Source organism: Hemibagrus wyckioides, linkage group LG07 (genome assembly GCF_019097595.1).
Source record: "Hemibagrus wyckioides isolate EC202008001 linkage group LG07, SWU_Hwy_1.0, whole genome shotgun sequence".
Classification (NCBI taxonomy): domain Eukaryota; kingdom Metazoa; phylum Chordata; class Actinopteri; order Siluriformes; family Bagridae; genus Hemibagrus; species Hemibagrus wyckioides.
Window position 1 is genome coordinate 1,702,865 of NC_080716.1, and position 23,731 is coordinate 1,726,595.

Genomic DNA, 23,731 nt, shown 5'->3' on the forward strand with positions numbered 1-23,731 from the left:
TAAATGTGATAAAGTTTTTTTTTTTTTTTTATGGACACAGTTGAAAATATGTACACTCTTGGAAATAAAGGCACCAAATAAACCAGTTCCATCAAGGGAACTTTTAAAGGTGCATCCGTGTTCCTTAAGGTCCAGTTTTAAAGCTTCGTTATATTCATGGTTACGGGTAAAAGATACTACTATTACATACTAAATACATACTAAAAGGTACAAAACATACACCCTTGATGGTAACACCTGAGTGACAGGAAAACTATAGTTTGGTACCTTTATTCCTGAAATTGTGTGATATAATTCTGTGTACTACTATGGATCTCCTCTTACTGGCCTCCAAATCCTCAAGACTCAAGCTGCACCCCTTGAGCCTAGAGCTGTGGAATCAAATCCGCTGACCTCTGGACAGCCTTTAGAGGCTCGGTTAATGGCTGATTTATATTTATGGCCCACTTAAACACCCGGTGAAGCTCGGCTGCTTTTTGCTGCCCCGCCTGAATGACTGAGTGACTTTCCCCAGCTGAACGGTGACCTCCTCCAGTACTGTTCGCTTGTAAGAGCTAGTGTGTGGATTTGAGATCTAGCGGTGGCTGTGGTGTGACTTTCTTACCCCAACTCAGCCCGCCCTAAGGCGCAGAGTGAATGGAGCGGGGCTCAAAGAGGAGATTAGAGTCCCTCTGTGTTTGCTGATGGGATTGAGGAGGGGGTTCAGGACCTCCTGCCAGAGTTCCTGCCAACAAAGAGCGGCAGTAAATCAGTGGAGGGAGGCAGTGAAACGGCAGGGATAAAAGAGTAAGAAAGGGCCCAGCAGGGACCTCATACATTATCCGCTGGCGTCGACATACAGTAGGAATAGTAGAAAGCAGGATGGGCACAGGAGGATCCTTTCAGTAGCCTAATACGGCCACCAGCACTTAGCAGGACCACCATGTGGAATCGAAGTGACTTTTCGCTCAAGTGGCCTTTGGAGGCGGCCCAGAGGAAATGGCTGGAAAATGCCATGTGAGTCCCTGCTCGACTCCCTCCCTCCGATTTCTGCATCTTTACACCCTTCCCCCACCCCCTTGTTTTCTTGCCCCTTCCTCCTTCCTTTCGTGTACCTGATTTCCTCCGTCCGTCTCTGACATCTGCCACCACTTGCCTCTGCAATCACACGGCTGAGAAGGGCCACGGATTACCTCACCAAGAAGTCACGCAAATCCTCACAAACGCCACCCCCCCTCCTCGGTCATCCGTCCCCTCCACCAGGCTTGATCAAGGATTTTAAAAAAGGAATGCACAACCTGACTTTGCTTCTTTTCTTATTGCTAATGCACTTGCAATATAGTGCAGTAGACCAGTCACTTTTATGGTAATGAAAGGAAAATAAAAAGTGGTATACATTACTGCCCGTAAATTACCCGCCCATTCCTGGCCGCAGCTTAAGCGCCGTATTATAGACTTACACTCCCTCGTTCTCTGGACTGAATTGAGGCTGGGGTCACTTTCAAATCGTGAAGAAAATTCCACTAAAATGTAATCAAGGGGAGGATCCACTCTTTTAGGGCCTCGGCGTCGACGTGTGGAACACATTAAAATAAATCGATGGCACGGATCAGTCGGGCCCGGCGTGTGACGTTAGTGAAGACGGTCCAAGAAGCAATTAAGAAGCACGAGAAAGGAGCGCAGTGATTGATCGCTCGCTAAGGGCCGCGTCGCGGCGATGCCCCTGTCCTTGCCGAGCGGTTGCTATGGCAACTGCAGGAAGGAGACGGACTCGAGGAGGGAGAGATGGGCTTCGGAGTGACCGACCGCACACCTCCTTTGTGAGGTTTTTAAGATCTTAATGAGTTACACCAGTTACAAAATCGAGCATTCACACCACATCCCTTTCACATGCCGTGAAAGCTGCACTGTCACAAACCTTTTAGAGAAGTCAGAGTTCACGCTGTTATCCATTTATGAGGAAAACAGTATGTTATGAAAACAGAGAGACGGAAAGAACTATTTCGGGGTCATATTTTAGAGCGAGCCCGGTGCCTGTCACATCCTTCTCGCTTGATTAAAGTCAGTGAATGTCACAGTGACATGTGGCATCTTGAAGAAGACACTGATAGGCAGTTTAACCTTTTATGACAGTTTTTGGAAGCCATTACCCTTTAAAGGCACACTAACTTCCATTCAGAGTTTGCTCATAAATGGAGATGTGGCTTATTTGAGACCATCGTTTTATGCAACTGCCTTAGTTTGAAAGGGGAAACAAGAGAAAATGTTAGTACGGGTCTTGGGCTGGTAAGCAATCTATAACACTCTTAATAAAATCAGCAACTTTGTTTCGTGATCTTGGCCTCAGGGTCGAGTGACCGTTCGGACTGTGAAGAAGATGGATTCCCAGGATGCCTCTGTCTCCCTCAAGGTTGTTTAAATAAACCACTGAGACAAGATTAAAAATGTTGACAGCAAATATGTATACACACATACCACAGCGGTGTTGGATTCTTGAGCCTGATTGGTCAGAAGGTGTTGATGAATTTTCCATAACAGCTGCTCTGACAGTAGTGTAGCTACAAATCACATGGATATGTTAAAATGCTTGTTTTTACAGGGATACCTATATGGTGGAAGCTGCATGTAAGCGGTTTGGAACTTATAATCATTACTATGGCAGTTTTCTCTGAAGAGACTTTTCTGTGAGGAGCCTCCTAGGTCAGCACTTTATAAGTCAGAGGTAAGCATGTGAAGATGATTTGTGGTTTCTTGGTAACTTGACAAGCTGTGGGGTTTTTTGTCTTGTTTTGCTGGATTTAAGCCCAGTAATTGGATTATTCATGGCATACCTTATACAGTATACCGTTTATCTGGATACTAGATTAAGGGTACCTGCTGTGGAGACAGTAATCTCCACAAACTTTAATTTAAGTCTACACCCAAGAAATGGCTTCAAACCAAAGTTATTGGAATGATATCAAAATTTGTCTCATGCTTCATGAATCAAAAAATCTGAATATAAAAACCACTGTTGATGTACACACATCAACTACTTAAAAAGAAGTGCCATTATCAGAATTTTTTAAAAGCCTGTAAATTTTTTAGTCATATAAAATGCTGGTACATTGCCTTTGGCTGTCTGAAAACCCCATCAAAATCTTCCTAATACTTCTAAACTCGTTTATTCAAGCCAGAGGATCTCGCCTCTAACCTCAACCGTTCAAGCAAAAGCGCTTCGCCTCAGATGTGATGGTGACTGATGTATTTGGGAAGGCGGGGACCAGGAAATACACAGCGGCCCGACTGATCATGATTTTGTTTACTTGTTGGTCGTAACAGGGACGTGTCGTGCCATGCTGGGTGGGAAGGCCACCCAAACAGCAGCTGGGCCTCAGCGAATCTTCCTGAGGGCATCAGCCTTTGAATCGGCCAAGCAGATGTGCCATGAGATTAATCAAGATCCAGGACTTCTTGGCATTGTTGCACCAGGGTTTAGCACCTTAGCTCTGACAGAAACTACTTCCCTGGTTGAGCACCAGGTGCAAGTTTGCAGCAAATCAACCGCACAATCCTGCGGCTTGTCTCTCATATGGGGACCGGGCTCGATTTCGCTCCAGGATTCTTCTACGCTCTGCGTGTAGGGAACAGGAGTGAGAAACAAAAAGAAAGGGCGATTTAGCCGCAGGTATTGGAGTGGCACGGAGATGCCACTAGAGGATGAAATTATGAAGTTATGACGCGCCGAGAAACAGATGGTAGGATTGCATTTCGGCCTCCCGCGGCGTTCACTTAAACAAATCGCAGAGCAGAGCGTGAAGGCAAAATCGCCAAGGACTTCAAGTCGGGACTGATGCGGAACGTGCTTTCATACCTCCGTAAAAAGGCTTTCATTTTTTCCCCATAACAGCATTCCTATTTTTTTTTTGGAGGAAACATCAGCCCTCGAGAGCTAACCTCCAGATTCCTCACAACATTTGTATGTCCCTGAAAAGTTAAAGAAAGAAGATGAAGAAAAAGAAAAAGGCTCTCGTTTTTTCATTTAGGGAAACCAGATCTTGAAAGTGACACTTTGGCAACTCCAGACTGGATTGATTATATCGTTTGCACCAACACTGTGGTAGACCGAATTATCCTTTGCTCCTCTGCTGAAACTCCCATCAAAGCTCTGGCATGAACACACCACCGAGGTCCCCCTTTAATCAGATTTGCTGGAGTGAAAACACTCCGGCACACAAAGAGACCATTGATGCCCGGTTGATGTCAACAAAAGGAGAGTCTTGACAAGGGAGGCGGAGTGCAAGAGTAGAATGATGGAGAGGGAGAGCGAAGAAAGAATGGAAGGGGGAAGCAAGGGGAGGATGGGAGATGCCACTTTTTTTTTTTTTTAACATTACCATTTGTATTGCATGGAGCAAATCTCTAAGACCACCATCAACTGGTGAATAGATAACTTCGACAATTAAGCTGGTGTAATATTTGCCTTAGTGTGTACTTAAAGGAATAAGGTTGTTCCTGAACTGTGTCAACCTGTCAAGCATTTCGAATTAAGGCAGCAATTCAGGTAAGACAGGATTCCTGCAGGACGCAATCCAACGGGGAAAGACTCAATTTGACGGCCAACTTCTGAGCTTTGCGTCCGTCACGGCATTATGCATCGCCACGGCGGACACGCGGTGCGATCATTCAGAACAGGCCTCCGGTTGGAAATGAAGTTACCGTTTGAAGAAATAGCAGATTTGATTAAGAAGGAAGCTGAGGTCAGATGGAGGTGACCTTCATTCAAGTGAAGATCTGTCATGTGGAAATGTAATTATTTTGGCTCTAACTGGAATCAGATGATTTGTAAATACTGTAAATCTTGTGTCTCTCTTCCACCGGCCAAAAACGCCATATGACTGATAAGTGTTTCTTGATAAACAGGAAATGTTAGATATCCATTATCAGATGTCCTTCTGGAGACGTCAAATGTGAACCATGTGGACACCACATACTAGCAAGTGTCACTGCTTTGCTGGGAATGGCCCATCACTCAAAGAATATCTGATTAGTGCTGGTCTCGGTGGTCCTGTTCCAGACTTATGGTTAGTAATTATCTACAAATGTCAAATATATGATGGTTTTCAACCATTGGTCTTGAAGACTTTCCTATGGTGGAAGTTGCATCTTTACTCTAACTGTTACAATGCACTGTTATTGGAGACTCCTTCCATACAAGTGAGCCTCTACCATAGTAATGTCTATCAGAGATAATGTTTTAAAACCCAACCAACCAATCAGAAAACCTAAGCACATAAACTGAGACAAAGCTGCTTTGTTGGTCCTCATCCGACTCGACTACATACAGGCAGCATTTACGTACCAGAACAAAAGGTGTCTTTTTGAGAAAACGTCCATCCTCTGTGGTGTGGGCCCATGAGAAATGAATTTGCACACATACGAACTTGAAAGCCCTGTTTTAATAAAGGGCGGGAGGGAAAAGGAATATGAGAAGCAACCTCAAAAGCGTCTCAAGGGTTTGAGAGTGACAAAGCTGTGGCTCTGGGTGCCAAAGGGGCAGCTGGGGGTGCTGGTGGTGGTGAGGGTAGTATGGGGGGTACGGTGTCACTCTGAGAATGCGAAATGCTGACAAACAATGGCAAATTGGAACGAAGACCCCCAGCTGGGCTATTGTGGCCTCCTGTTGGGCTCTGAATGGAAGAAAAAATGGCAAACACGTAGGCATTTCGAGGAAAGAGGATCAAGAAGGAGTTCGAGAGTTGAAGTATAATCATCCAGACGGAAAATCAGGCATACACACTCTCTTGCCGTGGTGCTATAACTTCATACGATTGAGTTTTAAAGAGACTCAATCACAGATATCACTCCAGCAGTGACTCAGGAGCAGGATGCCATGCTGTCTAATTGGATAAAATGAACCCTTTTTTAATTGAATCTTTATTTCTTGATACCAAACAAGCAGAACCTCGTCTGAACTTTAGCCCCCCCTCCATCTCCCCTGGGCTTAATTGTGTCAATGGAGTAACACAAGCTGGCCATTGTGTTTGTGTAGAGATGGGATTTGCATGCGTGTTAGACAGGATTACCCACGGCGGAGTCCATGCTGGGAACCTGAACCCCTGCAGCCTGCTGTCACTTTAGTGTCTTAGCGTCTGCACTATAAAAGACACAGACACCAATTTTTCGCCAATTTCCCAAGAATATTTTAGCCACTTTGTATTATTCTGGTCTAACCCCGCTGTTTTTACTGCTGATTCCACTAGTCAGACTTATTTGTCTTGTATTTGTCATGTCCGTAATTTCACGAAGTACCTCCGCTCCCCTTATTTAATTAAGGACATGCCTTCTTGGGGGGGAAAAAAAAAAAAAACGTCCTCAAGGATTATTTGGATAGTTAAGTGTCCTTAGCTTGATTGCAGGGTTCTACATGAAACCATCTGATAGAAAAACATTCAGTTGAAGGGGTTAAAGGTTATAGTTCGGCTTTAAGGGTTTCCCCTGAGGGACGACTGAAGAACACATAACGGTTGTAGATGTGAAAGTATTTTTTAAGACCTATTTCAAGGTTCCAAAAGTGCTTTTACTGCATCCTTTAACACCGGTTTGTCAATTTCTCAAACACGGCTCTACTTCGTACTGTTACGATTTGATGATGAATGGATTCCATAGATAGATGGATAGATAGATAGATAGATAGATAGATAGATAGATAGATAGATAGATAGATAGATAGATAGATAGATAGATAGATAGATAGATAGATAGAAAAAATCTTGGGTTTTTAATTTAATAATTAGTGACTTAGTAAATTTGTTAAATTATTTTGAAAAAATATATAAAATATTTTTTTTAAAAACTGTGTTTTAATTAATTAATGAATTTATTTATGTATTTATTCATTCATTTATTTAACAGCTTACTTCGATTAAAATCCAGCTCAAAGTGCATCTACAAAGAAAAAACACAAACACAAATATGGCATTAAGGGGGAAAAAACAGAAAACAATGTACATAAAAGTAATTGTACAAATAAAAAAAGGGAACCATAAAATAAAGAATGTATATGAAATACTATCCTATACTATACTATATTTTTCCCAACATCCTGGGGAAAACGTGGAATTGTGTCTGAAAAGAAAACTTTCACATTACAATAAAAAGGTAAAAAGTAAATAATGAATTGCTTAGAAACTGTGTAATATTATAATAAATATAAAAGTAAAGTTAAAAATAAAAAAAGATATATTTTAAGCTAACTTAATTAATGCAGCATTTATTTGTCTTTTGTCCATGAAGAATTATTATTATATTATTATTTTATTTATTTATTTATTTTTTAGATGTTTGTCCATTTTTCTAACTTTACTTTTTAAGTAATTCTCATTAAAAAGTATCAAATGATGTTTTTGACTGATATCACACTCACAGCCCTGCTATTTTCATTCCCCCTACCCCCTCGCCCCCCACCAACTTGACCCTGGTACTTCCCGCCGTCCAGTCGCCTTCCCAATTATTTCTCCGCGAGTTCTTCTCTCTGCCCGTGGTGTCGACTCGCTCCCTTGAGTGTGCGAGGGCTCATCTAACAAACTTCACTCTGGCTAATTGGAGTGGCCCTTCAGGCTGGCAGAGTCGAAACGGTGAAGGGAAGTCAACAAGGTCGTGTTAAAGGTATTGGAACACAGCCCGGCTCTTACATCCACAGCGGTTTTCAATTAAACCCACTCATTCTGCAGCTGTCTGTTTTCTCTCTCTCTCTCTCTCTGTTGTCTCTTATTCTTTTCCTGTGACGAGGTTAATCCGTTTCCTAACAAATCTGTTAGGAAAGAGATGTGTAACACTACGATGTCTGTGATTAATATGTGTCTTCACATGTATAATACGGTCATTAATACACACAGTAGCTGCAGGATTCATGCATCATCTTCACCCACCGGCTAGTTATGCTAACTCGCACCTCAGCGTGACACCTAGACCCGCCGCATTAAATATGAATGCCTTGTTAATAATGCATTGATGCGGCGTTGAGCAATGTTTCCAGCTGTGCCGGAGTCGGCGTGCGGCGATTGTGATTAACCGCCGTGTCAGTGTAGTCGTTCTCTAAATAGAATTACGCCACAGCTGGATTCCGATTGGTCAGGAGGCGTTGATTTATGTTCTGTGACAGTGCTTCTGTTCGGAATCGAATACATTATTGTTTCTATAGCAACCGCTTACTTGAACAGCGTGTAAGTTTTCGTGACGGCGACGTTAAGGAAGGAGTCTCCAGTGTCACAGCTGGAGGTTAGGCAGAACAGTTTCTTGTTACCATTCTTCTTCTCTCTTTTTTTTTTTTAGAAATAAAGAGATGCTGCTCAAGGAGCGACTTTTTAAAGCAATAACAGAAACAACATTAAATCAATTAAATATCTTAAATACAACAAATATCTTAGAAAGATTCATTTTTCGAGATATTAATAATAGAAATTAATATTAAACCAATAATAAGTCAATTTAATCCTATTTTTTATTTCAGGTTTGAACTGACATTATTTCTTAATTAATTTTTTTTTTTTTAAATAAATGCTTAAAATAAAAAAAATTTGAAATGAGTAAAAATGTCTAGAATTAAATTTAATATTATATACTGTAGAATATTTTATCCCAATGAGAAATTAGATCACTTTATTCTTTATTCAAGATATATTCACAAGTTTGTTCTTTTTTAAATAAATGAATGTTCGCATAAGGTCCACAGAGATGACTTATTTCCGTGCATTAGCATGAATATCTAAGTAATTGATTTGAGTAAACTGTGGGGAAAGCAGCCGAGCCCCCTCTCCCTCCCCTTCACTTTATTCCTCTCTTGTCTTTTCGCCCTTCTTCCTTCATCTCCGAGTGTTCACACACACATCAACAGCCGCAGATCAAGCAGAATTCCTCCATCCATAATTGATAACCGCTGTGGAATTGAAGAGCTGGGCTGTGTTCCAATACTGTTTTTAACACAACTTTCTTGACTTCCGTTCGTCAACCCAAGGGGCTGCTGCAATACTTTATTAGCTGAAGGAAAGTTTGTTAGATGAGCCCTCTGAGACTCACGGGACCGAGTCGACTTCAGGAACAAAACTTACCCAGAAGGCAATGCGCTCTGATGCAATTTGCATTCCCTTGTATTCACTTTCACGGTAGTCCCTTGGTTTTTTTAGCGCTGGTGGGTGGAAGGAAGAAAGGAGGAGTCGGCGTTCGTGTAAGCGGCTCTGGCTCATTTGCTGGAAATTAAGCTGGAGTTATGTTTTAATAAGATCATAATTGGGCAAAATATGAACAACAAACCGTAATTTTCCACCTGGTACCATTTATCTCCTGATGATATCAATAATACAGCTTTTAAGCTAGCTACCCTAGTCGAGCTTCTCAAGAGGAGGGAGCTACTTTCTGTGGAGATAGGGTAAAGAGAAACCTAGGCATAGGCAAGTAAACTCAATTCATGTCATTTAACCACTTTACTAGGAGGTAAGTTAGCTATCTGTGCAGAAATGTTGTGAAGAGACACTTAGCGTAGCTAGCTACAGTTACCTCATGTAACGTAACCCCTTCACTAGGAGGTAAGTTAGCTATCTGTGTGGAGATGTTGTGAAAAGACACACTTAGGTTTAGGCTAAGTCGCTAAATTCACCTCATGTTGCTGCAAAGGAGGTATGTTAGCTATCTGTGTGGAAATATAATAAACAGAAACCTAGCATAGGCAGCTAAACTCACCTCAGTTTACTTCACGGTGCTATAAGGAGGTATGTTAGCTATCTGTGAGGAAATATAGTTAATAGAAACCTAGCATAGGCAGCTAAATTTACCTCAAGTTAGTTAACTACTTTACTAGGAGGTAGAGTTATAGTAAAGAGACAGTTAGCTTAGCTAGCTAAATTCACTTCAGTTTACTTCATTGCCTTACAAGGATCCATGTTAACTATTTCTCTAGAGTTTTAGTAAAGAATTAGTTGACACAGCCAGCTGAATTCAACACAAATTAAAAGTAAATGTGTTAAGCTAACACACAGCTAGTTAGCGAGCTAAATTCACCTCAGGTTTCTTCACTGCTTTATAGATTTGATGTGTATGAAGAAGAAAAATACAGACTAGACATTCGAACCCAAAAGAAGGAATACATTTTACCTCGGAAACCTAAATATTTCTCAGAAATACGACACCTACAGACTTCCAGTAGCATTTATAGATAATCTCTTGTTCTTTAGTTAAAAGTGAGATAACATGAATGTTTACACACTTCATGCAACATGTGAACGAACCCGTTTTAACAGCCATATTGAAACATGGTGTGTGTCTGTGTGTTGTTTCAGAGTCGCTGTGACGACTTGCGTCAGGTGGCTGGTGTCATACGCTAAAGCCTCTGCGTCGAAATCTCGTATTCTACAATATGGCAGTCCCTGTGATCAGGACTAATAGATTACCTGTCAGGTGCAATGAAGACAAATGGAGGCAGCTGCATCCTTTCAAGGCTGATTCAGAGCTCTGGTTTTAAACGCGCAACAGGGCGAGGGGATTTTTCCTCATACAGGTAATGCACAGGTAATGTGGTTTACGCTCTCGGGAGAAATGACCTCAAATGCTGTTTGAGAGAGAGAGAGAGAGAGAGAGAGAGAAAGAGGGACGCTGCCCTTCAGGATGACGCTGTAATGAGATTAGCAATCGATCTCTGGTTGACCTCATGTGACACGCTTATCAGTTTGTAATAACTTCCATGTGAACATCTAATCAGATCAAGACACTGAAACGGAGCCGAGAGAACATGCCAGATGATCGGGTCAAGCCGAACCGGGAGCCGTGATCCAAACGACAGGAATTTCATCCCACTGCTTTTCATTCTGTCGACAGTGAACGTTGCTTGTGTCATTTGTAGTCTCTTGAGTGTGTGAGAGCTATGAAAAAATTGTAGTAGCAATAGCGTACATCGTTTCTAAGTGGAACTGCATCACCGAAAATTTATACAACATCCTAATTAGTCCGATGCTACACACGCTCGGTAGGCACTGACAATCTCTTGCTACCTTTTTCCCCCATAAAGAACGGGATAAGATTCTAATGGGCGGAGCTTTCAGTCAGATTCTAAGCCACAGGGTGGGGGAGGGGCATGTACATTAACATGCAGGGAAGAGGTACTGGTGAAGGTTTAGTGTCTCCTTCTCTTCATTATCAGTCATTTGTTCTTCAGAGAGAAGAACGGATATGATTTGTCTTTGTGAAAGAAAAAGAATCATTCATCTTGAAGCATTTTCAAGCATTTAAGGGATTCGGTGTCAAGTATTCGAAGATGAAAAGACGATGAATCTTTCATAAAAAGCATGGAGTTGTGTGTTTAACGTCGTATCCATGAAGCAGCTTTCCCTCAGTCAGAACTATACCATATGCGAGAAACGCATTAAACGCTACAGCGTGTGCCCTTCGACCCCAGGGCTTGACCGACGCAGCTGTCTGGCTGCTCGTATCGCCGCCGTTTGCCCTCTCGCTGCCCGCGCAGTGCTTTTTTCCTATGTTCGTCATGCTCTGCCGACACTCTCGATCCCGGTGCGCCATGTGACGTCTCGCTCGCTTGTCAAACAGGATTTTGAGTGCAACATAAGAACTCCACGCTGCTTCTGAGTGACATTTGTGACATCTGAGTCCATGTTCTCTAAAATCTACGGGTTGGTGTTGCTTTCATGTGATATTAGAATCAGTGTAAGACAAGTAGCATGTTATTCATTCCACAGGATCAAATTTATGCTACTTTCCCTTCACTCAGATCCCATTTAATCACGTAAAAATTCAGTCTCTCTTCACCTTGAGACGCATGAAATGTGTTTATGTTGAAATTTCTGTCATATATCTGCGATGTCTGGAGCAATTCTGCTGTGAATGTGGTCCTGTGCGAGCATTTGCTACTTCTCGCACTCAACGTTTTCCAGAAAATAGCGTAATTAGTGAAAAAATCCAGACGCTGGACTCCGTGTCCCAAGATGCATTGCAGCTATGAGACGCAGACATACACTGGGGTGTAGAGGATTAAAACACTGCCACATTCGGCATCTTCAAGTAGGGGGATAAATCTGACCTCTTCTCTGTCAGCGTGTATACATCGTTGTAGGTAATGTCGGAAATGGATAAATAAAGTGAAAAATATTATTAAATATTAAATATATATATTTTTAAATATTAAGCATTTGATCTTAAAAATTAAACAGAATGTGGAAAGAGTTCAGGCTAGCTAGATAACACACTAGAATGCAACAAATATTATTTCCAGTATTATTTAAAGAACAAGTCAATGTGTATTTATTTATTTATTTATTTATTTATTTATTTATTTATTTATTTATTTATTTATGTATGTATTTTTGAGCAAGGTTCGCATGAGAACTAGTTAGCATGCTAGTCATTTATTTTTCGCTAGATATTTTGCTAACTAATTAGTTTGTGCGATACATCAGGTGTTTTATATATTAAAAAAATAAAATAAAATGAGGATCCTGTTTCTATTTAGGAGCATCCTTTGGAAAATGGCATTCGGAATCCTTTTTCTGAAAGCGCTACAGATAAGCTGATAAAGTAGCGGAAAAGCCCTTAAGATGGCGACGCAAGGAAACCGAGAATCATGGAGGTGAGTTAAAAATATAAAATGTAACACAGCTGGAGCGTTTATTAACAGCAGGGACACGAGGGATCATAAATATTTACCTTCTCCGGCGCAATAAGGAGCTGAGGGGATATCATTACTGAGCCGTCACTCAATATCAGGTCGGCGTGTCTGGCAGAATTATAAGGGGGGTTATGATGAATAATGTCATGACTCTTTTTAAATCAAGCACATTAACAGGCCCAGTGTGTGTGTGTGTGTGTGTGTGGTCCGCCAGGCAAGTGTGAACGAGTGTGTGTGTGAGACCGGGATTACAACCTGTCAGGCCACACACAGAGAGAGGAGGGATTGGGAGCTAATCTGGATTAAAGTGTGAGAGGTTAACCACCGATTCGTCCGGATTTCTGCTGTAAATCAACCCCAAAGACAGACGAACGCAAATAGCGAAAATCAATTTTGCATGTGTGAGCGAAAGCGACTCGGCCCCGGCATCGTCGTTAACATTCAGCGCCGATCTTTCAATCCGAGACTCGTCAAGACGGAAAAATATAAACGTTCTGGTTCTGTGTCTCGGGTTATTAAAAGTAAACATGGAAGCCGGGAAGATTAAAGTTACAGCGTAGTTAGGTTTGTTTGAGAGGTTTTTTTTTCAAATTTCATCATTTAGTAACTTATTTCATAACTCTCTGTCTCTGTCACTCACACACACACAAACACGCCTCACTATTCTTATGAGGACCTTTGTTTCACATATCAGCAAAAGGTTCTCATAAGGACCTCATAAAGAAAAAAACAAGTATGTATTTATAATTTTAAGAGGACCAAGACCCCATACACACACACACACACTCATGCCTCACTATTTTTATGAGGACCTTCCTTTCACATATCAGCAAACAGTCCTCATAAGGACCTCAAAAAGACAAAAACAAGAATGTATTTATATTTTTATGAGGACCAATTCCCCATACACGCACACACACACACACACTCATGCCTCACTATTCTTCTGAGGGCCTTCCTTTGACATACTAATGATTAATGAAAGGTCCACATAAGGACATTAAGACAAACAAAAGTATGTATCTATATATTTATGAGGACCAAGTCTTCATACACAAACACACACACACACTCACACCTTCCAGGCAAATGTCCCCACATGGATAGCAGTATCTGACAGTTTGGACCTTTTGCCTGGAAAGTCCAAGATAAATTAAGATAAATGTGTTTGTGTGTGTGTGTGTGTGTCCATGTAAAGATATAAAAACATGCTTGTGTTGGTCTTACTAATTAATTAATAATGATGTCAATAGAAAGTCCTCATAAGGATAGTAAGGCAAGCATGAAAGTGTCTGTGTGCAGGTTTTTTGCATCTTTTTGAGGACCTAATGTCCCCACAAGGTCAAATCTATTTAATATTCCTATCTTTTCTTGAGAAATTTGTCCACACACACACACACACACTCAGTGTTGTGGACAAACAGCGCCCTCGTCTGTACAGTCACTGCATGCTACAATCACATGAATCAAAGCAACACCTTAATGCATAAAGACATTCACGAAAAATGGGAAACAATTCTGTATTTTCTGTTTTCAGTGCATTTTCCTCTTTACAGCATTTATGCAAAACTGTGCAAATAACATAACAAGCAGAGCCGTATGAGGTGTGTTTGAGCATATGTGTGGGCGAGTGTGTGTGTATATATATGTGTGTGTGTGTGTGTGTGTGTCCATCCCTCTTGCTGTCTGAGGTCTGCTGCTCCTGGCACGAGCCCGGTATCTACCACCGCTCCAGCATCTGTTCCACCGAGCACCACACACACCCCAACCCCGGGCCAGACGGACCACCGCGAGCCTCCGTCCTGAACGGAAAAAAAATTCATAGACCTTTTCATTTCACTCGGCCATCTGGAGACGCAGCGGCACGACTGGAATGAAGTTTGTCACGTCCGTGTCAGCGACACGAGATCGCAACGTTCTCGCTTTGTCCGAAACGATGCCGTGTTTTTTATTGGACCGTTTTCATAAATAACACCACGAAAAGTGCTCCTGGTGACAGACTCTCACTTTCAGACTAATGGCTTCTCATATATAATCTAAATTCCCCATTCTCCATTCACTACATTAGCATTTTTCTAGAACTTTCCTTTTTTTTTTTTTTTGTATAGTCATCTTTACTGATTTAAAGCGTCCTACAGAAACCCACCCCGGTACAACAACAAAGCTTAATGGCTCCATAAATCACCTGCACTCCTTAGGCTCTACCTCTACCTCCAGGCCCTGCTTCAGATAAACAGCTAATGATGTAGCCCAAGCTGGAGCAGGTGTGTTAGCATGTGAAATACTAGAAACTCACCGATTTTATCCGATTTGCTAATATTCTTATCTTAATATACCCTGGTTGACATTTCAGAACTAAATTTTCCACAGAATTTATTCCAAATCCTGACTACAGCAGAAAAAGTACATAAAAATTAACTAGCTAAACGGCTACACTCCTACCTTCTGTGGCTAGTGTACAAAATTTAACTAGCTAAAATCTGATTATAGTGAAGTTAGTTGGCTAGTTTTGCTACATAAAACTAGCCAGTCTACATAAATGTTGCACACCGAGGGTTACTAGCAGAGCTAGTGTTCGTTAACTAGTACACAGAACTAGCTTGCTGGCTAAATAAGAACTAGCTAGTCAGATGTAAAAGTAGCCAGTCAGCATAAACCTTTTCACAATATAAAATTAGCTAAACGTAATAAAATTACATAAACATTAGTTAGCTAAATAAAAATAGCTAGTCTAGATGAAAGTAAGCTAGTTTTTTCAGCAATGCATAACTGATTTGTTGGCTATATAAACTTTTCCCAGGCTGAAATAAGAATGAACTAGCTACATAAATGTAGCCAAATAAAAGTTAGCTAGCTAGTCAGCAAACTAAAGTTTTTGATAAAATAAAATGAGCTAATCTGCCTAAAGATGGATTAGCTAGTTAACTATATAAAAGTAGTTTATCTAGATAGACGTTAGCTAGCTAGTCAGCTACATAAAAGTAGCTAGTCTGCATAAACTAGATGCAGTTTGTGACCTAAAAATTTGGAAAGTCCTCACCTGTAGTTTGATGTGTGAACGAGTGACTATCCTTCGCTCTCGGAGTCGCCTGCATGCTGCACCACGGGAGGTTCCACCAGTTTGTCGTAGGACAGCGACATCATGATCTGACAACAACAACAACAACACACACCTTCCATGTTTCAAGAAGTCGAGGAGCTGGCTCTGTCCCAAATTCAAAATGGCACTAACTTACCATTTAACTTCCACTGGTTTAGCTTCTAGTTTCTAGAATGTTCCAAGATTATCATGCTAGCTTATTATTAGCACATCTATTGTTTATATAAAGCAGCTAACAGACCAGGCAGTAAGCTAGCATGGCATTTTTAGACATGTGAAGCAAATTCTGACCTCAGATGTGTGTTTTTTTAGCGTATTATAGAGACAACATCAATAATCTAAAGCTTCATCACACTCTCACTGACCATAATGAGCGTGAGGAGAAACAGCATCATTCCCAGCATCACATACAAGTTTCCAGTTAAACCACCAGCCCAGAGAGGACCCAAGATGGTGGCAAGACCTCCAATGGAGCGCCGTACACCTTGACTAAATCCTGCAGAAACACACACACACACATATAATAAGTCTTGTGATAATAATAGATTTTATTGGTTTGGTTTCATTTTATTCTCTCTCTCACGCACACACACACCTTGCGTCTTCTCTGCAGTGACTTTGGAGAAGAGGGACACCTGGGACACGGCGACGAAGGGAAGCCCCAGCAGCTGCAGGAACACCCCAATAACAAACTCGGTCAACTCCAGCGCAAAGCCACCTGATCTCACACACACACACACACACACACACATTTACAAAAAGATACATTTGCAACAAAGTACAATAGTTTCGACCCCAAAAACCATGAAGCATGTGAAACACAACGCAAGGTGCTAACATTTATTCGCTTAGCTGCTTGAGAAATCAAGAGATTTAAAAAATTGTTGGGATGTCAAATATGCCAGAGTGTCTCTTAATGACTAGATAGCTTTGGTTTTTTTTTACACACACACGAACACACACACATTCATGCCTTAATATTCTAATGAGGACCTCTAGAGAGAGTAAATATTAATGAATGGACAGTAAGACAAACACAAGCATGTATTTATATTTTTATGGGGACCAAGTCCCCCTATTAGCCCTATAAAGACCTGTCAGGATAATGTCCCCACGAGGATAGCAATATCTGACAATTATGATTTGCCTGGAAGGTCCTCATAAGGATAGTAGGACAAATGTGTGTAGGTCTGTATGTGTCTTATAGGGACCTGGTCCTTATAACAATATAAAACCAAACACACATTTGTCTTATTATCCTTATGAGGACCGGTCAATAATATATTCTATGCCACTGGAAGGTCCTCGTGAAGGTGTGAGTGTTAAGCAATATTTTTATAGCATTTTTAAAATTTCAACCAAAACAATTTTTAATACTAAACGAAGAACGTCGAAATCTTCTGTAAGACGTATAGCTCACGTCCAGTGAGTCCAGATTAGATGCGAGACTAGCCACAGAGCTGTCAAATTCTCCATTCTGATTGGTCAGAATTAAGTCTGAGCCCTGATTTGTTTGCTGAAACCAAATCACATACAGATGTATCGTTTCTATAGTAACAAAATGGAAGGAGTCTCCAGTATCAGCACTTCCAGACAAAAGACTCTTTCGGTAGCGTGAGACGTCATCTTCTTATCATCGCAAATAAAAAATTAATTCATTAAACGACTGTCCGACTGTTTCTAGCTTTAAAACATTAAACCTGAGTAATTAATAATATGTAATAATTAAAAAATTGCTCAGGTGTAAGACGAATAAATCACACTGTATAAGATTATTCTCTTTTCTGGGGCTGGTTTTATTGGCCACGGAGCACTTTTTCTCATCCAGACCTATCAGGCAAACATCTGTGTCTTTTTAATTATCCGACACTGGCTGTATTTTCTCACTGGTGAACACAGCAGGCAGCCATGAATAATTAACGGTTTGTTTTCACACGGTGTCGTACGTCCGTTCCTTGACAGCGTTCAAATTCTTCTGCAGCCTACTGTAAGATATCTTTACAGTAAAGAAAAAAAAACGCACACACAAACAAACCAAAGAAGAAAAAAAACTGAAGGGAGAAAAGAGCATCGCTCTACACGCACCACCTGGCATCAAACAGAGCCAGCATATTGTAACTGTCCACACGCAGGTGTGTGCCAGTCTGTCCGGGCATGTGGCCAGCAGAGCGTACTTTATAACCCACACACATACACACACACATGCTTACCTTTAGGTTCGGCGAGGAAGACGAGGCACCAGACGCAGGCCACGCAGCTCACAAGCAGCCCGGCGGCCAGCAGCACCCGGTCCTCCAGCACACGGCTCATCCAGCGAACCAGAAAGAACCCGGAGATCACCTCCACACCACACAAGCCATACATCACGCTGTTCCCCAGTTCACCAAAGCCGAAATACTTCTGTGTCATCGGTGTTACCATGGTCTGGAGATGACACCAAGCTGCTGCATTAATCCTAACATTCCTCTCATTACTACTCCCATATAATATAATACAATAACACGGTATACCAAAAGCGGACCTTTTCAAATCGGTGGTTGTTTCCATGGAGACGCTGAGACGTGAGATCTCTTATAGTGCAGTAAAGTAGTGAGTGTTCATCACTACATAAATTTTAGTTAATATATTAACTAAGTATAAAACAAACCTCTCCATCGTTAAATTGTTTTCCTGCAACAGCACATGCCTAAATGTTTTATTCTCCGTATACACACATCGTACATACAAACAGCTACAAACAATTCACGATATAAGCAAATTACAAACCTCGCTTTTATTTCTCAAAAGATAACAAAAAACACACACACATTCATGCCTTACTATCCTTATGAGGACTGACATAGTAAATATTAATTAACGGTCCTTATAAAGACAGTAAGACAAACACAAGCATGTATTTATATCTTAAGTCCCCACATAGACACTCACACATACACACACAAACATTTGTCTTATTATCCTTATAAAGATCTGCCAGGAAAATGTCCCCACAAGGATAGCAAAATTTGTGAGCTATGATTTGCCTGGAAGGTCCTCATAAGGTAGGACAAATGTGTGTAGGTCTGTATGTGTCTTATGGGGACCTGGTCCTTAGAACAATATAAAAACATACACACATTTGTCTTACTATCCTTATGAGGACCGGTCATTAATATATGCTATGTCACTGGAAGGTAAACAAAAAAGCAAGAATGCTGGAGACTCCTTCTAGAAACATTAAATACTCGTCTCATGACAAAAAACTTTTCAACAACTACGCACTTTTTTAACGAGCGTCTGCTATACATGTCCCCATGTAATTTGTTGCTATAGAAACGTAGCAACGTATTCAAAGGAGCATATTGTTATAGATGAAACAACTAAACCATCCAACCAATCAAAATTGAGAATCAGTGGCACACTATCCAATCAGGTTCCTTCCCCAGTAATAGTTTAACGAATTACGTTTCAAGCGACTCTTGTGTAAGAGTTCGAACGAACCTCGAGTGCGGTCTGATTAAAAAGCGTGATGAACTGTGCGGTGAGCAGAACCACTACCTCCTCCTTCAGGAACTCTAAAGAGAGAGAGAGAGAGAGAGAGAGAGAGAGGAGTGAAGGAAACTGAACTCAGGCACAGATCGATAAAAGCTATATCACAATATATCACAAACACACAAACGTAGAAAAGGTGCACAGGTCAATAAAGACTTTCCACAGTCTGAGATCATCTGCCTCAGTCACACCAGGAGGAATCGATGAAGAGTGATCCCACCCACGCTGTCACACACACACACACACACACACACACTGGTGCAGCCTCTAGCTCTAATCAACAACAACTCCCTTATCCCTAGGGGTGATGAAAACATTTTCCCGAGCTAACAATTTCAGTTTTCGGAGCTTTTGGTTCAAAAAAAAAAAAACAGTTTAGGATTCTGTATTGTTCTGAAAAGGTTTATTTTATTTCATTTCATTTTTAAATATATATAAATCATTTATAGGTATTCCTACATTATGTTTATTTGTACAAACATTTTTTTCCCCCAAAACCAGTGTGCTGGCCTCTAGAACATAGGAATCCATCCCTTTATATCAAACACCGAATTGCAAAAAAAAAAAAACACCTAAAAATTAAATACGGCTCAATATTGATGATACACAAAAAAGAAGAGGGTAAGCAACCAAATAAATCAAATAGAAGCTTATTACAGGGTATAATGGCAAATATATTACATTACAGCTAGTAATATTTATTTCATTATTAATTTATATATCTCTGAAGACCGTCTGAAGCTCGGTGGTGGCAGCATCACTTTGAGAATGAGCCATGTGCTGACACTGTTCGCCGATCCTGATACACTTCGGATGCAGATAAATAAATAGAGTTGTTACTAACTATACTACTAACTATATCGGAATTATTCACTAATTTTTTAGGAAATGATTCTAGAGTCTATCATGACTCCATACACACCTTGGCTAGCGCTGAAGTGCTGAAAGGGGTCGTCCAGGGAGCGAGCACTGTCTGAGGCAGGCGTCGCTCCAGCCTCAGATGGCTCGAGTTCTTCTGAAAGCGGTGTCTCAGCCTGATCAGACAGCACCATGGCATAGTATCCTGACCCTGGGGTACCTCCTTCACTCTGAGAGCCCACGAGTGGCCGCTCCTCTTCCTCTCTGATGGGACGGAGGGCTGTGTACTGCTCGGGCATGGAGTCCAGCGGAGGGACGTCCCAGTATAGCAGAACCACAGCTAACTGGAGCAGCAGCCACATGGCACACATGAAGAGCTGGAGAACATAGAGGGCAAGAGATAACAGATTCCTTCATCTTACTTCTGAAATACTATTGATATGATAAAACCAGCGGCTATGCCCCAAACCAAAACAGAGCATCAGCCAGTGATTTAGTGAACCATTTGGGACAGAGCCAATGAGTGTGTGCCTTTTCTGATGATGTCATCTTCACAAACATTACGGTGTTTTATTCCTCTTACACCACATCAAATTGCTTACACAATTTTAAAAATCGACATCATCTTTCCTTCATACACTCATCTTGTTTTGTTTCGTCTTACCCCAGGGGCAGTGTACTTGTTCACAATGAACGGTCCCAGTCGGAAATCGCACAAACGCAGGAAAATGTTAAAAGCAGGTCCTAAAAACAACAAAAAAGCATCATTGTGGAAGAAAATGCACAATAAGACCTTCAATGTCTATAAACAATTCCCTTTTCTCTTGGGGTGACAACATTTTCACTAGATTTCCAAACAATACAATTTCAACTAATCAAGATTATGGGTGTAGCATGGTGGTGGTTGCATCATGTTGAGAATGATCCCTATGCTGGTGCTGGTGGTTGTGCCAAATTCTCCATATATGTACAAGAGACTCTTACTGACCAATCAGGAGTCCGGCTTGGCGTGACGCCATCACAGCAGCGAAAACCTGTGCTCGTTCTTCAGGAACGGTGGTCCGCGTCAGGAAGCCAAAAATGGATGAACCTGCGCCGGCGCCAATACCTGCAATCATTTTGATGATGATGGTTTAATTCATCAACTGAGTCTTGTTTGTAATGGACGTAGACCAGAGTCTGACCATTCTCACCTGCAACAAGGCGACTGGAAAGGAGAAGCCATTTTGAGTAGCCTATGAAGTACATGAAGTTTCCTTCAGGAAGGAAGAAACAGCTCTTAGTGTACAGTATGGACTTGCACATGAGGAATGTGTTGTTATAGGAAACTAATCAACAACAGAGTGGTGTGATGTGGCCCAGTATGACACAGACTCGCTGTCACCACCCCAATTTTCCAGCTTGTATCATGTTTCCCTATAGCAAGTCCTGGTTACTATAGAAACAAGAATACAAGCAATCTTATATTGTAATTATTGGCAGTTTGCTATGGTATTAGAGAAATACAACACCTTATGACATGCTGTTTATGGAAAAGAATCAAGTCTTGGGGCCTCCGCTTCATCACACCACGCTGGTGTTGATTATTTTCCCATAACACCTCAGTATCACGTGCTAGTGTGTGGAACTAGCATAAATCTGGCCTCTCAACACTTACCCACAATCTCAAAGAGGTTAGAGAAAAGGATGATGCTTTTTGTAGTGCGGGTTTTATCGGACCAGCGTCCGAATAACGGCCCCGTGACGAGTCCGCTGAAGCTGAAGGCGGACAGACCGAGTCCAAGGAAATACGGCGGAGCTTCGAGGATCTGCAAATATCTCCATATAGTGGGGAGGATAACAGCTTAAAGAGGGAAAGAGACACAGAATGAGAAATATCCATTCGTACATCTTATATAACCAGATCACATGATTCATATAACCAGGTCATCAAGTGCAAAAGTTTGTACACCTTTTTTGTTTGTTCTACAGACTTACAGGCCACAACCCTTTTCATCAGTCTGACAGATGCAGAAACTATACCTCTTTCCATAGAATTGGAAGCTTATAGGCCACACCTCCTTTCCTGGAACTGACAGACAGAGAAGCCACTCCCCTTTCTTTGTGTCCTACAGGTTTACAGGTCATGCCTCATTCCCGGTGGTTTTATTATACAGTATTTAACAAAATGTCATTTTCATAATGGTTTCAAAGAATAGATAAAAAGGAACAGGAAATTATCTTAATTACAAATAATTAATTATTAGTAGTAGTAGAATTTAATATACAAGTCTATTTTTTCCACCAGATTCTATCATACATTCTTTGCTCTTTTCTCCTTCAGTTTAGTTTTTTTTCAGGAACTGGAGAAGTATGACACACACACACACACACTTCATATTCAATCCACAAACAATCTGTTATATCCTCTAAATACCCGAACACAGCCACTCACCATATTCAATACCGCTCAAGAAAAACAGCAGTCCAATCGTGACAAAAGAAAGTTTCCTCTTATGCCCGTAATCCATCGGTACGACTTCCAACAACTCCGGTGTTTTTTTCACCCAAGCGCCTTCACCGCTCCATTTTTCATCTCTGCTTTGAGGAAACGCTCCAAACGAGAGACGTGATGTTCTCACTTAAGGCCTTTCTCCCACATGAAGGCTGTTTCAATGCATCTCTCTGTGCTCCAGTGTTGATCTTTCAATCAGCTTTACACACAGGATTCAAAAGAAAAAAAACAGGCAGATTTTCACTTCTTTTGTAAAAAATTAAATAAATAAACCACCTTTATCCAGGATGTATTTCAGTCCCGGCTAGCCTGATCGCCTCGTGCGTAGGGTCAAAGCTTCTGAAATTGTACACTGACCAGTAGCAAAGTCGATGTATTATTAATCGTAGTGAAATAAAGATGAGCTGCAATCTGATTCCGTTAAAAAAAAACAACTTTAAAGTTCAGGGCAATTTGTGGGACAGCTTATTAGCTTCCAAATGAGCCTCGTTAAATGAGTCTAGCGTATTATCTCTTAACGTTCGTGTTCTTTCATTCGATCCCGGTATAATCTAGCCGGATGATCGGCTACAAACAACAGAAAGTAATCAACGACAGGGTGAAGAGATGCCTGAAGTCGATTATTCTTTCATTTTTCAGCACACCCTGAAGTGATTTATTGCTTTTGCACCACAGGAATTAAAATCCCAAAAGTGTCTTCTTCTGCTTTCCTTCCCTTTTTTTAAAATTATTTTTTCATATTTTTTATACTTTCACTTCCTTTTCTTCCATCTCTTAAACATGGCTGTCAAAATAAATTAAAAAATAAAATACAATAAAATACAATAAAATAAAATAAATATTTTCTTTATAACTGGTCCACTGAAAAAGTGGGTGGTAAAAAAATAAATAAATAAATGCTATAAATTTCCTGGATGATATCCTCAGGCTCTACACTGAACATTTTCAGAAAGGAGGCCTGTTGATTGACTTGCATGCGAGCAGGCCCGTTAGCCTCAGGAGATAAAGCGACGCAGGTGAGCTACATTGTGTTATGAATGTTTCCACATTTTTAACATCGGCGTTTCGTGAATAATAGATGCTATTTTGAATTGGGAGCTCGTTCATTATTCACGCGCGG

General features: G+C 41.0%; 1 protein-coding gene and 1 long non-coding RNA gene across 2 annotated transcripts; one reads left to right on the plus strand and one right to left on the minus strand.

Annotated features, from left to right (window-relative positions):
* Nucleotides 1-10,296: 10,296 nt before the first annotated feature.
* Nucleotides 10,297-17,395, plus strand: LOC131356560 (uncharacterized). Its single transcript, XR_009205037.1, has 3 exons — nucleotides 10,297-10,510; nucleotides 12,473-12,589; nucleotides 16,342-17,395. It is a non-coding gene; the product is annotated as an uncharacterized LOC131356560 (long non-coding RNA).
* On the minus strand, nucleotides 14,294-22,805 carry mfsd8l2 (major facilitator superfamily domain containing 8-like 2). Its single transcript, XM_058395670.1, has 12 exons — nucleotides 22,552-22,805; nucleotides 21,775-21,960; nucleotides 21,311-21,373; nucleotides 21,106-21,225; nucleotides 20,782-20,861; nucleotides 20,182-20,494; nucleotides 19,209-19,282; nucleotides 17,939-18,152; nucleotides 16,324-16,446; nucleotides 16,094-16,224; nucleotides 15,669-15,775; nucleotides 14,294-14,430 (listed from the first exon to the last, which is right to left on the minus strand). Exons 1-11 carry the CDS (start codon nucleotides 22,625-22,627, stop codon nucleotides 15,695-15,697), a joined length of 1,461 nt encoding a protein of 486 aa, XP_058251653.1. The 5' UTR covers nucleotides 22,628-22,805; the 3' UTR covers nucleotides 14,294-14,430; nucleotides 15,669-15,694.
* Nucleotides 22,806-23,731: the final 926 nt, after the last annotated feature.